This window comes from Malurus melanocephalus, unplaced genomic scaffold (genome assembly GCF_030028575.1).
Source record: "Malurus melanocephalus ecotype Western Australia unplaced genomic scaffold, MMel_1.1 scaffold_897, whole genome shotgun sequence".
Taxonomy (NCBI): domain Eukaryota; kingdom Metazoa; phylum Chordata; class Aves; order Passeriformes; family Maluridae; genus Malurus; species Malurus melanocephalus.
In genome coordinates, this window is record NW_026624129.1 from 70,331 (window position 1) to 87,890 (window position 17,560).

The 17,560-nt window shown below is 50.5% G+C and overlaps 1 protein-coding gene across 1 annotated transcript in view; it reads left to right on the forward strand.

Moving 5' to 3' along the window:
• The first annotated feature begins 3,030 nt into the window (after positions 1-3,030).
• Positions 3,031-17,560, forward strand: part of SRGAP3 (SLIT-ROBO Rho GTPase activating protein 3) — a 32,025-nt gene continuing 17,495 nt past the window's right edge. Inside the window, exons 1-9 of the mRNA XM_057385966.1 lie at positions 3,031-3,121; positions 3,870-3,896; positions 4,004-4,196; positions 4,367-4,529; positions 8,513-8,575; positions 11,683-11,868; positions 13,185-13,313; positions 16,711-16,932; positions 17,346-17,447. Coding sequence (XP_057241949.1) covers positions 3,031-3,121; positions 3,870-3,896; positions 4,004-4,196; positions 4,367-4,529; positions 8,513-8,575; positions 11,683-11,868; positions 13,185-13,313; positions 16,711-16,932; positions 17,346-17,447 — 1,176 coding nt within the window. The remainder of the gene's footprint in view (positions 3,122-3,869; positions 3,897-4,003; positions 4,197-4,366; positions 4,530-8,512; positions 8,576-11,682; positions 11,869-13,184; positions 13,314-16,710; positions 16,933-17,345; positions 17,448-17,560) is intronic.

Genomic DNA, 17,560 nt, shown 5'->3' on the forward strand with positions numbered 1-17,560 from the left:
AAGATATTTTGACTCTGGTGTTCAACTCCCTCTCCCCCCAAGAAACAATTTCCTTTTGCTAATTTTTGTAGTAAGTGGACATTATGAAAGGAGCTTTTTGTGTGTGMTGAAGTGCAGCAGGCAGGTAGTGTGGGCCACACTGCTCCTGCCACCCCTTCTGTTTTCTTGCTCTTCCTGCTTGAGTGAGGATTTTCTCTGCGAGCAGGTTTGTCTTCTTGGTGTCAGAGAGGAAGGACATGGCACCCCTGGACAGAGCTGGGTTCYGTGCTGGGACCATGGATCACGGTGTTCCCTATCCCTGCTCAGTGTTCCCAGAGCCTGGGAAGCTGTGCTGGGTGTTGGTGTCTGCTCTGGCACTCTCCTGGCTGTTTTTTCATGATGTGTGGTTTGAAGTGCTTTTTCTGTTCTTAAATTGAACATAATTGCAACGCACCATTCTATGTTTTCAGTCTGACCTGTGGGGAGTTTGGCCTTGACGCTCAGCTGAGATGAGCAGTGAACACTTGTGGATTCCTTTGGTTGTTTTTTTGTTTCCTTTGTCCCAGGAGGACAGGSTGTTGTGTTCTGCAGGGCAGAGCTGTCAGTGCTGCCTGTGACAGGGAACTGGGTGCTCTGCTTCACCCAAACCATTATTGTTCCCTGCTATCTCCTGAGAGCCAGGCTGGCTGCTGCACAGAGCCATCCTGAGCCAGTTTGCAGGAAAATCCACTGTCAGTGACTGCTGTGGGTTTGGGGTACCAAATGTGGCAAACCCTGCACGCTGCCAGCATTTCTGCCATCCTGGGCAGGGCACAAGAGGGAAAGGTCTGCAAAGGAGCAGCATTAGATCTGCTGTTGTGTGCCTCTGGCAGAGCTCTGCCACCTCGTCCTTGTGCTTGCCAGGCTTATTTTTAATCATTTCAAGGYTTCATTGTCACCATATCAGCAGTGATCTTTGTTCTTGGACAGTGAGCAGCTGGTTTTGGCTTCCTTTGCATTTAACGAGAAGCTGCTCTGTGGATATCACACAAGTCTTAAGCCCCATTTAGTCTGATCTGCTTAGGCCGGGACTAAGTTGATCTAAGAGGTTTTCTGGGGAAAAAGTTGATGCCATGAAATTTTCAGTGTGCAGGTCAGAGAGAAGTTGACATTGTGTCTGGGTTTGTGGTTCTGCTTTTTGTCACAGCACTGCCAACTAATTTAAAGACCATCAGTGAACTGGAGTGCAAAACCTGCACAGCCCAGCCTTGGGTAAGCCCAGCCTTGGGTAAGCCCAGCCTTGGGTAAGCCCAGCCTTGGGTAAGCCCAGCCTTGGGTAAGCCCAGCCTTGCGATGCAGAGTTTGTTCAGCAGGAGCCTGTGCTGTCTTAGCAGCTCTTTTGATCTTTCACTCTTTGGTGGCAGAAAGCTTGTTTGCCATCGAGGAAGGTGTTTTGTGACCCAGAAAGATGTGTGTGAGTTGTGTGAGTCATTTTGGTGGGATGGAGTTCCCCTCTGTGACATGAACAGGGAACAGAAGCTCTGATCAGAGGAGATCATTCCCATCTCCTCTCAGGGGTGTTCTCCTACATCTGCTTTTCTCACAAAGAGTACCCTGCTGTTAAGTTGCATTCTAAAAGTATAAAAGCAGAAAATTACTCAATTGCTTTATTTTTGAAACTTCATGACTCTTTTTCATTGCATTTTGAATCTCGTGGTGAAAAATGAGGGTAAGAAAATTGCCAATGTTTTATTAAATCTGGCCTAAGCTGTTGCCTGTGCTGCAGTGGTTTCCTGGAAGTGCTGATGTTTCAGGATGAGTGTCCTGACCTGGTTGTGGTGGGGTGAAGATGTTCCTGTTGGGATGCAGGAGCCAGCAGATGCCATGGAAAGGGTGACATTTACTGAGCTCTGGGTGTTTGGCTGAGTTTGAGCTCTGTGTGCTGTGCTGGGATTGCTGCAGGACACTTTCAGGAGTGCAGTGTGGGATTTATGCTCCTGCAGGTGGGTGGAAAGCTATTATCACCCCTCCTCCAGGAGTGAGGGCTGAGCAAACAGGGGCTTGGGCAGGGTCCTAAACCCATTTTGGTTGGCAGCAAAATGAATATGGTGTTTTCCTATTTCAAAGCTGGGGTTTTGAAACCCCATGGCCCCACATCACCCTTGGGACACTGCCCTGAGGAAAACCCTGAGCAGGAGTTTCCCAAGAGAGGAGAAGTCACTGGGTTCAAGATAGGCTTTCTCACCTTCTTACACTTTCACTTCCCTTCTCAGTAGTTGCAGTTGGAGGTTTGGTGTGGGTACAGGCGAAATCTGGGACTGTGCAGTGAAATAAATGCTGCTGGTCAAACACAGGCTGGGGATTGCCAGCACATGTGAAAAAAACATGAAAAATGCCAATGTCACAGGAGTTGTTTTCATGCTGGAGAAAAATGTTTTCGTTTCTCTTTTTAAAGTTTTGTGTTTGAACCCGGAAGGTCTCATTTCAGATAAAAGGCTCATCTTGTTCTTTGTTTTAGCAAGAGCCTTTTAGGGAAGGCAGTGCAYAGATAGTCTGAAGAGGGAATAAAAACAATTGAGAGTCAAATGGCCTTGTTAGTGTATTCTGTATTTGTGTAAGAATTGGATCCTCCCTGAGTCCAGCTTGCTGTGCTATATTTACAATAAACTATTGGGTCTAATCCCAGTTGTGAGAAAATAATGGCTTTTGTTGCCAAGCACATTTTCTCACTTGTCACAAATCAGTGGGGTGAAGCATATGTTAGAGGAGCTCTGTCTCAGGCTGCCCGGGAAGGATCCTGTGACAACACTGTTCTCCTGATGGATAATTCGGATAATTCAGATAATTCAGATAATTCAGCATCAGCTGGGGCAGGGCTGGGTGGGCTCTGCTCTGGGATTTGGCAGCAGAGCTTTGTCCTGCTCCCCCCCAGGAGGGGAAGGAAGAGCAGGAGCTCCAGTAGCTCCCATCCCATCCCATGGATCCCATCCCATCCATTTCCAGAGAAACCTCTGCTTTTGTCTGTCCCTGTGTGAGCAGCCTGAGCCTGGCCCTGGCCTGGCAGCACTGGGGATGAGTGTTGTGCCAAACCAGACTCTCCTGGAGAAGGAGAAGGAGGAGGAGGATGGTGCTTTCAGGGGCCCCGCTCCAGCCTGGTTCCAGTGTGAGTGCTGAGGTTGTCAGGGTTTTAGGTGACCTTCATGCAGCATYCAAGTTCCACTGTTAAATGACCAGTGAGAAGTTAACCTGCCAGGCTGCCAGAGCTGAGACTCACATGAGGGTTGTTATAYGAAGAAATGTTGAAAAATATCAGATTGAAATTGTCCATAAATCTTGCATTATTTCAGTCACTGGTTTGCATCATTACTTCCTCATTTATTAATTGCACATCCAGCATGGAGTGATGGACAGGACCTTGCTGTGGCAGTGACACTGTGGGGCTGCCTGCTGCTGGCACAGAGCTCCAGGCACTGCTGAACCCACTTTGGGAAAGGTCATGGGGGCTGCAGGGTGTCTGTCCTGGKGTCTGAAGGTCCTTATGGAAAAGCAGATAAACCTGGAACAGATRAAACCTTTGGTGCTTTTGAGCTGGGATTTGGAGGGTGTGAATGAGCCAAAGCTGGGTTGATTTGCTGGTAAATCCATCAGTGCAGGGGATGGTGAGAGGGGGGGTCCAACTTCCTTAAGGTCAGTGCTGGCCATCCTGGAGGTATTCACACAGGTATTTATGAAGAAATAATATATTTATATGAAAAGAGTAAGTGGTTTATTTCACGTAGTATCACTTAGACTGCAGTATCATTTTCTGGTTTCAGAAGGCAGTTGGAAGCTCTGAGGTTGGTCTCAGTGTTGTGTTTGTTTTGTTTAACATGGAGCTGATCAATGGCATTGTTCTGCTGTTCTGAAAGCAGATCCATCGAGCCCTGAGCTCACCCCGGGTGAGCTGTGCTGCAGCAGAGCTGAGCTCTTTTCYCTGGGATAAGGAAGGACACCCTCCTGGCTGTGTTGCTGACATGTCCTGTTCTCTCTCCTGTCTGTGCTGCAGAGATCCGGACACAGCTGGTGGAGCAGTTCAAATGCCTGGAGCAGCAGTCGGAGTCGCGGCTGCAGCTGCTGCAGGACCTGCAGGAGTTTTTCCGCAGGAAGGCTGAGATCGAGCTCGAGTACTCCCGCAGCCTGGAGAAGCTGGCTGAGCGCTTCTCCTCCAAGATCCGCAGCTCCAGAGAGCACCAGTTCAAGTGAGTGAGTGTTCTGGGTGAACTGGTGCACAGTGATGGGCAGAGATTGCTGTGAGTGACTGGCTGTGTGCAGGGGAGGGATGTGCTGGCGGCTTTCCTTTGAAAATCTCTGCCTTTTTCATCGCTTTGTTCTCTTGACCTTTTTGATTTCTCTCTCCACAATTGTCTAGGAAAGATCAGCACCTCCTTTCTCCTGTGAACTGCTGGTACCTGGTTCTGACGCAGACCCGTCGGGAGAGCCGGGACCACGCCACCCTGAATGACATCTTCATGAACAATGTCATCGTGCGGCTCTCGCAGATCAGTGAGGATGTCATCMGGCTCTTCAAAAAGGTAACAGCCCCGGCGAGTCCTGCTTCACGAGGCTCCATCCTGGCATTTTAGTTTGAAATACATTTGTCATAAATGTTGCAGAGCAAATCTTGCAAGGGACTATCACTGAAAGTCTTTCTAGGTTGTATTTATCCTGGAGTTTTAAAGGAACTGAGRTCTGAACCTGTCAAGTGATGAGCAGGGAGGTGTGACCTGGTGCCCAAAGTGTTAGTGCTAGAGAAATGAGAGGTGGAATGTGATGACTTTTTTTTGAAGACTTCAGAGAGCAGGTCAGAAGAGGCTTTTGGATGGCCCTTGCTCAAGAGCAGGGTGACAGTGATGAGGTACCAGAAAGGAGACAAGAGAGCCACAGGAGTGTGGTTTCCTCAGGGGAAGAGTGATGCCTCAGAAATTCTGTGGAGGCATTTCCAGGAGCCTGAGATCCTGTGATTACCTGGTGCAGGGCTTCCCTGGAAAAGGGCTCAGCTGAAATTCTTCAAGAGCTGGTGGAGAGTAGAGAGTGCTTGTTTTTGGGATTAATGAGTAGTTAAAAGATAGGGGGAAAAAAAGGAAAGAGACTTTCATTGCAGTTCCTAATGAATTATTTGGARAAAGCCTGAATAGTAGGATGACAAAATCTGCTGATGATACAGAATTATTAATGCTAACCAAATTAAAAAGAAGCATCAAAGACTTGTGGGAATCTCAGAGTCAGGTGGAGCAGTGCTGTTCATTGAGAGTGAGGAGTGTGGTAAGAGCACAGAGTCCCAGCAGTGGGTGGCTCTGTGGCCTTTGGTTGTTTTTGTCAGGGGCAGCTGAGGACTGCATGGGTGAACCATGGGGCATCTGCCTCCACCAGGAGAAAACTCATAATCAGGGCTTATCTGGAAATTTCAGCCTGGCTGGAGAGCAAATTTCAGGTGATGCTTTTACTGGCAGTTTTCTCTAATTGATAAGTCTGACCTAGAAATTAAACTGCAAGGTCAGGTTTCAGTTGGCTGATCAGATATGGGATATCATCCCTTTCCTRTTCTCCTGGACTCCAGAAATGGAGACATTTGTATGTGTTACTTAGTTCAGTTCTGTCTCAAAACGTCCCTCCCATGTGCATTTTGCCCTGAACCTGGTTTTGAGATTTGTATTAAGACTGTCCTTGTCCTTTCTCTGTTCATATCTGTGAATGGTGTGTGTCATTTGGAAACACAGGACAAACTCAGCCAGCTTGCAAGCAAGGACATAGATTGAATATTTTGAGTGTTCTCCTGTAGTAGATCAATTCTTAGCCAGGACAAGATGATGAAGTATTCACACAGCAGAATTACATCTTTGTGTTTGGTTTTCTTCCATGCTTAAATTTCAACTCGAAATGCTTAGATTCAATTAGATAGAAATGGTTGCTCCCTGTTTGTCCCTCCACCATTTCTCCAGGAGGGCTGGCTCTCTCTGCAGCTGCCAGAGCCAACATCTGCTCTGCAGCCAAAGGAATCTTTACACTTGTGGGTGTTTGTGGTTTCACTGCATTTGTCCTTGGATTTAACCTGTCCCTGGAAATGATGTTCAGCTAAATCAGGGAAAATGCTTATTTTGTGCCAGCTTTGCCTTTATGTGGACAGGGAGGCTGCCACTTTAGGGGATATTTGGGTTATTTATTTTCTCTGAAGGGATCTGAGGCTGCACTTCCACTTCACAGCAGTGTTTGGTGGGAGCTTTGGGCATCTGTGTGGAAACAGGAGTGGACTGGTAAAAGGATGTTGAAAATCCAGCCTTGCAGGGTGTGGGGCTGCTCAGAGGAGGGATTTTCACTCTTGTGTTCACTCTTGTGTCCATTCTGGTTTGAGTGTGCTCAGTAAAGCCCTTGGAGCCCTCCTCCTGCTGGCACCCAGTCTGGCTCCAGAAGGGTTAAAGCACTCGTGCTTCAGCTGCTGCCTGTGCTGGGATTGCTCTTTGATGGTAGATTAGGGGAACATTTTTTTGCAGAGATGTCACTTTGAATTCTCCCCATCTCGAATTTATTAATGGCCTGTGTCATGCTGCGGGGCCATGAGGCACGGGGAGGTTTTGTGTTTCCTGYGTTGATTATGTAAATGTAAACAATGCTGGCAGAGCAGCAGGAAGGACTCGCAGGGGTACAGGATGAGCACAGTGAGGACTCTGGAGTCCAACCCTTCCCCCAGGGCTGCCAAGGCCACTGCTGACCCATGTCCCCAAGTGCCACTTCCATGTGGCTTTTAAACCCTCCAGGAATGGGGAAGAAATTTTCTCTAATATTGAACCTAAACCTCTGCTGGCACAGCTTGAGGCTGTTTGCTCTGGTCCTGTCCCTTGTCCCTGGGAGCAGAATGGCACCCCACCCTCCTGTCAGGGACCTGGACGGAGTGAGAGGGTCCCCAGGCAYTTTGGGGGATGCACATCTGCCATGGCTCTGCTGTGAATTATCAAACCCYGCTGAGATTGTGTGAGAGCACTGATGAGAGCAGTGTTGGTGGGCAGGGAATGGGACTGGGGTCACTCAGGGTTCCTGGCTCCTGTGGGCTCAGCTGGGCACTCTCTGCCCATTGGCATCATCCTCGTGCCCATGGATGGGAGCAGGGTGTGATCTCTGAGGATGGCACAGTCCCAGACACCCTGACCCTAATCACAGATACACTGTGCTTACTGATGGGACTTGGAGCCTTTACACTCCTTGCTGCAGGCTTTACTTCAATTCCAGTTTCTAATAATCCAGATTAAACTTTCAAAGCATGTAGGTTGTCCTGTTGACTGGAATTAGAGGACATTTCCATGTCATGGGCTTCTCTCGTTGCCCAGCCTGGTGTAATGTTGTTTTTCCTGCCCACGTGCACAAAACATTGTGGAGTTATTTGTGGAAATTGGAAGAAACTCCTCAGTTTTAGTTTGGTTTGGTTTAGGGGAGGGAGGAGAGGGTGTCTATACTTTGTCTAAATACATCTTCAAGCTATAATAAGTGTCTCCTAGACAGGAAGATTCCATGGAGAGATTTTGTGGTGTAATTACAGGGAGGCAGAGAGCAGTGTAAGCACATCCCAGCACCYCCAGCTGCTGGGCTGCAGTAGGATTTGGCTTCATCTGAGCCAAACTCCACTTTTGGGAGCTCCCCACGCCGTGGCCTCTCTGGGAAGGAGGTTGGTGACTGGGGCTGCCTGGCAAGGAAAAGGAAAACACGGGCTGCWAATGGGATCTCAGCAGACAGGAGATGCCAGCAGCTCCTCACTGGCACTCAGTGTCTCCTCAGCTGGCTGAACYTTGGCTGCTGCTCCTGTGAAACTGGAAACTTCATTATATAACTGTGGTGGAGCTGTTTCATGATGTTCTTTTTCAGAGATGCTTTGGTTCACTCAGGTCAGCATAGCGAAAATGAGCTATTGAGAAGCTGGAGGGTGGGTCATGGCCAAGGGAAAGATAAAACCTGGGATGCCCAGTGCTGGGGAGCCCTGAGAATCTCTGCTCTGAAATTCCAGTGTTGGCTGGAAATGGCAGCAGTGGGTGTGTTTAATGAGTGTTAATGAAGACTGATGGACAGGTGATGCTGTGGGACTGCAGAATGCCAATSCAGGGAACTGCTGAGCCACAAATGGCTGTGGGATGATGCAGCTCTGTGTGCACTGCCAGTCCCATACTGACTCTCTGCCAGKTCCCAAACTGGGCCAGGGTGTCAACTTTTAACTCAAAGGGGGAGCTGATTATGGGCTGGGGATGAATTATAACAGTGGAAAGGCAGGATGGTATTGCTTGTAATTTTAGATTAATCTGTCTTGCAGGATAAATAAATTATGAGAAATTCCTCCTCATGGTCTCTGAAACACGGCTGGGTGATCCATGGGCAAATGCCAACCTCAAACAAATATGCAGGAGCTCTGAAACAGCACGAGACTTTGTCTGCACTGTGTATTCACATTTATAATCCCTCCAAAACGTGTTTTCATTTCAGAACTGCATGTTCTGAGCATAGCAGAGTCTCAACTGTTGTTGTTTTTGTCTTGCAGAGCAAGGAGATTGGCCTGCAGATGCATGAGGAGCTGCTGAAGGTCACCAATGAGCTCTACACGGTGAGCAGTGAGCAATGTTTGTTGGCCACTGCCCTGCCCCTGTGAACTGGGGGCTGTTTGAACGTGCCCTTCTGCTGGGGATACAGAAAACCTGCAGCTTGTGGGTGCTCAGCTCCATCTGAGCCCTGAGGAGCCCTTTGGCTGCTGAGCTGTCTGTGACATTATCTGCTGTTGGTCAGGGCATGGCTCTTACAAGCAGGTTTTCATAGCAGGATAGTAAAAATCTTTGTGTTGCTTCTGCCTCTTGCCCTGTAGCAATTGGGTTTTTTTTTTTTAAATTTCTTTTATTTGTGGTTTAGAAACAACAAAACCATATAAAGTCTGCCTTTTGTTGGAAAACTGAGATAATGTATTTGCTTGCTTTGGTTGTATCTGTTGCTGGTGCATAAATAATACTGCACTAGGTTTATTCCTAAACAATCATTCTATTTCATCTCTTTGAAAAACAGGCCTAAACAACAGAGCATGAATGATTGTATTTGAAATTTCTGCCATAAATCTTCTCTTAACAGGTTTGTTCCCTGCTTKGAAGGATTTGGTTGTTGTGAGACCTGCAGTGTGGGTGGACAGCAGAGAGGATTAGARAGCCTGAGTGAGATTTGGGAGTGCTTTGAATGTCACAAGCTGTGTTGGGGGTGGTGGCTAATTAAGATTAATTACAACAGCAGTATGACAGATACAAAACAAGGACTAACAAGAACTGGGCTGACCTTGAATACCTGTGGACCCTGACACGGGCAGGGCCATCCCCTGAGGGACACTCTGGGGTCAGTGGGGGATCAGCAGAGTGTTGAGGTCCAGGGAGGAGCACAGAGGGAAGTTCTGCTCGTCCTCACAGGAGCTGAGATTTCCCCCATTCTCTGCTTTGCTCCATGTGCTGAGCAGGATGGGTTTGGATGGTTTGAATGGTGAAACGGGAGCAGCTGGAGGAGCTTTGTGTTTTTGTTCAACCTTGCTGTTAAGATAAAAAATTAGTGTCATGCACCAGGAAGGAGCTTTGAAGGAGCTTCAAAAACAAGATTATGGGGCAGTCAGGTTTACTCCAATCTCCTGYAGCAGCACTCCTGTCAGAGTTCTGTCCTTGTCCATCAGTGACAGCCCCTGCTGCATCCTTGGCTCGTGGGTGCTGGGGGTCCTGGGGACACTTTGGGAACAAACTGCTTTGGGGTGGCACTTGGGGTGCCCTGAGCAGCACGAGAAGTGTGGACAGAAGCAGACCCAGGCTGAGGAYCTGCCTAAGGACCAGGCTGGAGTTTAGAAATGTCCCTTGCCTGCTGAAAGCACAGCAGTTGATTCTCTTGCCTCTGGCCAGGCCTTTGGCCACAGCTCATCTGTGCCCTGCAARGCTGCTTCTTGAGCTTCTCCGAGGGCAATTCTGTGCTCTCAGTGGAAACTGCAGTTTTTTACAGGCTTTTCAGGCATTCACTGTCTCAAAACAACCACACMGATTTTAACTCAGCCTCGTTGGTGCTCTGATACAAGACACCCTGTGGACTCTGTATGGAAAGAGCCAAACCCACACTGATTTTAGTCAAAATGGAATTGGATGACTTTTGATCTGAGGAGGAGATGCTCGTGAATGGTTTTGCACAGAAATAGTTCAGCTGAATTAAAACCAGCTTCATTCCTTTGGTTCCTGCCTGTCGGTTCCAGCAGTGGTGCAGTTGGAGCCCATAAAGGCTGARGGGTCCTGAGCCTGTCCTGACACAATCACCCCATTTCTGCTCTGCCTCTGCTGCTCAGAACATGGGCATGAACTGCTCAGGAGAACAAAGCCCCTGGAGCTGAAGATGGCCAACAGTGCCATTTGTGGCCGCTGTTTTGGCAACAGCCTTTATCCAGAGCGTGTMATTAATATGGAAAACACAACTCGTGTTGTTAAATAACTAATGAACACTGGAACATATTTTTCCTCCTTCAGTGCAGCTAATGAAGTGATTTGCAGGAAGGCTCCCCGGGACGCAGCTGTGGCAGTTTGTCTTTGTGTCACACGGTGTGAGCCAGGGMCAGCGTGATTTGATTGCAGCCACAGGAACAGCACCAGGGAATTGCAGATCAGGGGCTGAGTGCTGCACTGCAGCTTGGCCCCGGCCAAAATTAGGGCAGATATTAAACAGAAATATCCCTTGARTTTCCAGGAGTGAGCTGGGTGGCAGGGCAGCTGGTGAGGAGCTCTTTAAGGTGTCTTTTTTGGTTGGGTAGCTGTCCCATAACCTTTAGATTTCACCAAAGTCCTGCAGTTTGGACCTTTGTTACTCATTGGGCTTCTCTGTTGTGTTGTTTCAGGGTTTCTCTGAGTGCTGCAGAAACCTTTCCTCTCACTGCCTGAGGCCCCAATGTGCAGCACTTGGCTTTTTCTCTCCCCTCTGTTTCACACAAAGATGGAGATGTGAGGATGAGGAAGGCTCAGTGAAACCTTCTGCTGTTTAAGGAAATCCCAGGATCTGTGTGATCTGTGTGTGTCCTGTGACACTGACTGCAGAAGGTGCAATGTGAAATAGGAGTCTGCACTGTGTGTGAGAATTGGCAGGGATGGAAATGCAGCGGCAGGGCCCAGCCAGGAGCTGTGCTGTCCTTTGCAGGGATGGAAATGCAGCAGCAGGGCCCAGCCAGGAGCTGTGCTGTCCTTTGCAGGGATGGAAATGCAGCAGCAGGGCCCAGCCAGGAGCTGTGCTGTCCTTTGCAGGGATGGAAATGCAGCAGCAGGGCCCAGCCAGGAGCTGTGCTGTCCTTTGCAGGGATGGAAATGCAGCAGCAGGGCCCAGCCAGGAGCTGTGCTGTCCTTTGCAGGGATGGAAATGCAGGAGCTGTGCTGGCCTTTGCAGGGATGGAAATGCAGGAGCTGTGCTGGCTGTGCTGGCCTTTGCTGCAGTCCCATCTCCTGCAGGGGCAGATCTGTGCAGCTCCGTTTGAGCTGAGCCTTGTGCTTGGCAGGAGGAGGGATCATGGGGCTSAGCCTGAGCTGCTCCAAGTCAAACACTGCTGAGTCCTGCTGACAGCCCCAGCTGATCAGGACACCGTGCTTTCTTCATTAGCTCTTGTGTAAAACCCCCTGCATTTGCTCCTGCTCTGTTCTAACCCCTGGGCCTCACCCCTCGTGTTGTCAGGTGATGAAGACCTACCACATGTACCATGCAGAGAGCATCAGTGCTGAGAGCAAGCTGAAGGAGGCGGAGAAGCAGGAGGAGAAGCAGTTCAACAAGGCAGGGGACATCAGTGTGAACCTGCTGCGGCACGAGGAGCGGCCCCAGCGGCGCAGCTCCGTCAAGAAAATCGAGAAGATGAAGGAGAAGGTGGGTGAGAGGGAGGAGGGAGAGTTGGGCTGGGCTTGGGCAGGGCTTGGGCTGGGCTTAGGGTCCCTGCAGGCAGAGGGGTTGGCTGCAGCCTTGTGTTTGTTGTGAAGCCATTGCTGTGTCTGGAAGGGTTAGGAAGGATGGTCACTCATGGACATTCTCTGCTCAAAGGCAGCCCAGGGAGCCCATCACGGGTCTGTTCTCTCCTGCTGCCTGTGGAGCAGTGCAGGAGCTGCTGCTGCTGTCAGGAGGTGTGAAGGGATGGCAGTGCACCCTGGGCACTGCACAGGAGCCACCCTGACCCTCTGCAGGGACACAGGGACACAGACAGCCAGAGGGACCTTGGGGTGATGCTCCTGGAGCACAGGACAGGAGGGCACTGGGAGCTCCTTCCTCACCAGCTGGGAGCTGTGCTCAGGGGGGCAGTGCAGCACGGGGTCAGCCTGGCCTGGTGATCATCCTGATCCACACACTGCTCCAGGGAGCTGGGCTTTGCCTCTGATGTATTCTTTAAAAATGTACTTTTAAAAAGGACCAGCAGCAGCCTCAGGGTTTGCTCAGGCACTGACTCCCAGCAAAATAGTATCTGGATGTGTAAAATACCAATGTTATCCTCTGTGGACTGTCTGGCAGTGAGAGTGCAGAGTTTAGATGGATTTGCAAGGCAAAACACTTCATGCCATTCYGGCCTCAAATCCCACTGGCTCAGGATCTCTACAAGTTTTTGTGTTTATTTTGGAGAGAAGGAGAGTTTCCCCAGGCAGGATGCATTTGCTCACTGGCTCACCCAGCCCTGGGACATTTCTCACAGTGAAGTTTTGGAAGGGTTAATCTTTTGATTGAGCCTGCAGAGCAGGGATCTGCCCGAGCAGATGTCCCAGATCTGGAGCACATCTGCTTTCCTACAGTTTCRAATTCTGGGTCCTGTTCTAAATTGTATAGCTTGGGCCTCTGGGCCAGATTTCACTTAGATACAGCTGCACACATCTGGAGCAAGTCCAACCATATGTCAGCGTTTCTGGGGGGAAGATTTGGCCCTGTGGTTTTGACAGATGCCAGAATGGCCACGAACAGCAGCAGCAGCAGCTGTGCTCTGGGTATCCCTGGGCAGGATTCTCTCTCCCCATGGCTGGCAGTGCCAGGGGTGCTCAGATGGGATCTCCTCCACCCTGGCAAAGTCTCTGTTTTCACACCACACACCGAGTTCCAGTGATAACCCCAACACAGCCAGGCTGCAGGGTGCTGTGGGGCTGTGACAGGAGAAACTGTGCCAGCACCATCCAGCTCATGCTCTGATCTCCATTCTGCTTTTTCAGAGACAAGCCAAGTATTCTGAGAACAAGCTGAAGTGTACCAAAGCCAGGAACGACTACCTGCTGAACCTGGCGGCCACCAACGCAGCAGTCAGCAAATACTACATCCACGATGTGTCTGACCTGATCGATGTGAGTCCCTCCCTGTGCTGGCAGAGCTGCTCTCTGCACTCCTGTGAGCTGCTGGAGGGTGTTTGGGGGTTTGTGGTGCTCTGAACTGGGGCTGGAGTTGTGCTGTCAGTGAGATTGGCCCCGGGTGAGCCGGGGGACACTGAGCTTTCTTCTCAGCCCTGAGGTTTGTCTGTGTCTGAGAAAGGGAAATGCTGCCTGGGGTCACACACAGCCTTGGTTTTGGTCCTGAAATAGAAGGGTCTTTTCTTTCTGCTGCTGGGTGACTTTGGCTGCAGTTTAATGAGAGCTCTAAAACCCATCAGAGGGGCTGTGAAGGGCACAGTGCCGGCTGCCCCTCCTCTCCAGTGGCCTTTTTGTTTTGTCCCAGAAAGGAAGGAACAATATCAGACAGATGAAATTAGCCTTGGACTGGCAGAGCACCGTGGGGCCTCTTCTTGGATAACCCACGTGTCTGTGTGAACGCCTGGGCTTCTCTCATTTCTGTCATTAATTGCTGACCAAGTTAATCTCTGGCCGTGTATGTGAAGTGGAGATAAAGCTCCTGACCCATCCCTCTGCAGTTCTGTGGGAAATGGCTGCACAACAGTTTGAAGTGGTCCCAGGAAAGATATGGCAAGATTCAGCGGAGAAAATGAAGCAGTGTCCATAGGAATTGATCTGCCAAAATGTGTGAATTCTCCTCTGAGCCCTTCTGCASCAGCAGAATGATCCCTCTGGATCAGTGTTTGCTGCGTGTGAGACAAACAAGGAGGAAAGGAGGGGAACTGAGGAATTTCATGGTACATGGAACTGCCAGCCAACWCTGCTGTTTGGTGCCTGGAAAAAACAGCTGAGTCATGTTAGGGGACAGAAACAGCAGTTGGAATAGTTTGGCCAAAAATGCTCAGTTGTCTTTACTGGGCTGGTTAAAAAGGGTTTGGAGCGACGTGGGCTGGTGGAAGTGTCCCTGTTCATGGCAGCACAGCTGGAATTGGATACTCTTTCAGCTTTCTCCCAACCCAAACCAATCTGGGCTTTGGTGATTTACTTGCCTCACAGCACAGCTCAGAATTTTATGGCAACATCAAGAGAGTAGAGGCCAGAAATGAAGATAAGCATATAATTATTATATATCATGGATATAATTGAAAGCGACGCAGAATAYTTGTAAAAGAACTGATAAAGAAAAAAATGCAGAAAGGAGGAACAGAACAGAGCAGATGAGTTGGGCTGTTTGTTTGCTGGCAGTGCTGAGTGATGTGGAGAGCGGGGCATTGGGAAGGGAAGGGGTGGCTGGAGGGCACTGGGGTGCTCAGTGTCACTGTGGGGTTCCCAGTTCAGGTGAGATGTGACCCCAGCAGTGATGGGGTGGCTGAGCTGTGACCCCAGCAGTGATGGGGTGGCTGAGCTGTGACCCCAGCAGTGATGGGGTGGCTGAGCTGTGACCCCAGCAGTGATGGGGTGGCTGAGATGTGACCCCAGCAGTGATGGGACTGGATGAGATGTGACCCCAGCAGTGATGGGGTGGCTGAGATGTGACCCCAGCAGGGGTGGGGTGGCTGAGCTGTGCCATGTGCAGCTCCAGCTCCCAAAGGACAGAGGGGCTCAGAGCTGCTGGAGCCAATTCTCTGTGGGCATTTCCTTCTCTCGGATCCAGGACTGGCTCCTGCCCTGCCCCGGTGCAGCTCTGGGTGGGTGATGGGAGACTCGCAGGTATTTATTTGGCTGCTTCAGGGCTGTTTTGGCCAAACGTGCTTGCTTGAGCTCCAGGAGCCAGTTTGTTTCTCAGCTGAACACTGGGATATTTCCACCCCTTGCAGGGTGTTAGCAGACGTGGTGAATTAATGCTTGGGGASCTCTGAGCTTGGCAGATGAAAGGCSCTGCAGAARGGCYGGGGATTGTTATTTGTGGTTCTAATTCATTTRCCATCAAAGGCATGAGAGGGCTGAGAAAATGCCRTYTATTCCRGGGCTGGGAGCATCAGTYTGAAGTCTTTTTTWTTYCTTCCTTTTTCTTTTCCCCTTCCCATTGTGTGTTCCTYTGGGAATTGTGTGGAAGTCCCTGCTCTGTTTTTTCTTCTCTGGGCCCCCGTGTGGGAAGCAGCAGGCGTGGAGCTGATCACAGGGACTTCAAGGGCACAGTGTGTGTGGGGAGTGGTTTTTGGSAGCAGCTGATTCCTGGGCACTGCCAGTCACTGCAGGCTTCACTGTGAGTCCAGCAGCAAAAGAAAGAGAACATTTCACATGGAATTCTGTCCTAAAAGCAGCTGGCAATGCCCTGAGTCCCCCTCCTTGGGTTGTGTGGCATTCAGGGATTTGCCTTGTACTGGCGTGGTTTTGTGTGCTTTGGGAATTGCCACCCTTGAMGATGGCAGATATTCCCTCCTGGCACTGTTTTTTAGCCAGGTAGCTGTGATTTCRGGGGTGAAGGGCACTGGTGAGGGCAGGGAGGTGCTGGCTCCATTCCCAGGGCTGTGGGGTGCTGGCCCCTGTCCCTGCCCCATTTGGGTGGCAATCTCTCTCTGTCTCTGCTGTGTTGCTCCAGCTCTGGTGTTTCTGTGTGACCTGCAGTGGTTGTACAGGTGCTAAAATTGTCGTGGGAGAGACTCCCAGCACACARTGAGGTTTTGCCCCAAGCAGAGAATGGAAATTCACCCCTTATTCTCCTGTTCATGTTGCTTGTTGGTTTTTTAAGGCAGGTCTGTGCCAGTCCATGACTGCCCATGCTCTCAGCTAATAAGATGAGAAGCTAAATAGAGGCAGGGTAAATAGAGGGTTATGACAATTGGATAGTTTCTACAAGACTCATTATTGTACATGGAGTTTACAGCTTTTAAGGACTGGATGGGACAGTGGGGCTCTCTGGGCACCTGTGGGTGGTAAATCAGCCTGGTGTGGCTTTGCTGCTGCTGCTTTTAGCAGAGACTGAAGCAAACACAGCCGTGCCATGCCATGCTCTGAGCGTGGTCTCCTCACATGGGCACAGACCATGAGATAGATTCTCTCAGTGCTCTGGGATGGGTGACATGCCAAATTCTGTTATAGTGAGGACAGAGTTTAAAACCAGGCTTTTCTCTAGAGTACGGTATTTGGACAGCAATTAACTCCCAAGTTTTATCATTTTCCCCATTCCCATTTCATGAGAGTGATCAGTGAGGCACGAGGGGCTGCTCATGGTGGGAGGCAGGCAGGGACAGAGCAGGGTGTGGGCACACTGCAGGCTGTGGTTCCACTGCCACCTTGCCTTGGTGTCCCTCTGTGTTTGAGAGCTCTGGGAAATGCTTTGGGGTGTTTGTGTGACCAGAGCATCCCTTGGCTGTGGTTCCACCTTGCCTCGGTGTCCATCTGTGTTTGGGAGCTCTGGGAAATGCTTTGGGGTGTTTGTGTGTATAACCAGAGTGTCCCTTGGTGCCCTCAGTGCTGTGACCTGGGCTTCCACGCCAGCCTGGCCCGGACGTTCAGGACGTACCTGTCAGCTGAGTACAACCTGGAGACATCGAGGCACGAGGGSCTGGACGTGATCGAGAACGCCGTGGACAGCCTGGACGCGCGCAGTGACAAACACACCGTCATGGACATGTGCAACCAGGTCTTCTGCCCGCCGCTCAAATTCGAGTTCCAGCCCCACATGGGGGACGAGGTAACGTGGGGCTGCCCCTCCTAAACCATCCCTGGGAAATTCCTGACTCCTCGCCCTCTGTGCTGCCTTCACACACTCTGTTGATGTTTCCTGTCCTAATGAGGCTGGTGGCTCATTAGGGCCCCTCCTTTCAGGCTGTCTCTCCCAGTTAGGGAGCCCTCGGTTTGTCTCTCTGGGCCCTGCAGATCTGCACAGGGGAGCTGTGCTTTACCTTTTCCCTGCTGTAATTGGGGATTGGAGAATACTGAGTGTGAAACACCCACTGCAGGCCCAGCTCCAGGGCACTGCTGATGGGACACAGGGCAACCCAACCTCTCTGGGGGCTGCCAGGAGCGTGTGGGGGCTGCAGGGAATGGTGTGGGTATGGAATGTGTGTCTGGCCCGTGTATGACCATGAAATTGTCCTTTGTCAGGTGTGCCAGGTGAGTGCCCAGCAGCCTGTGCAGACCGAGCTGCTGATGCGCTACCACCAGCTGCAGTCCCGACTGGCCACCCTCAGGATAGAAAATGAGGAGGTGAGAGATGGGGTAGCACTGTGGGCAGCACTGCTGAGCCTTTCCTCCACTGGAGGATTCCTGGTGTGCTCAGGTGTGACAGGGCTGGCAGTGCCCACAGAGCACAGAGCAGT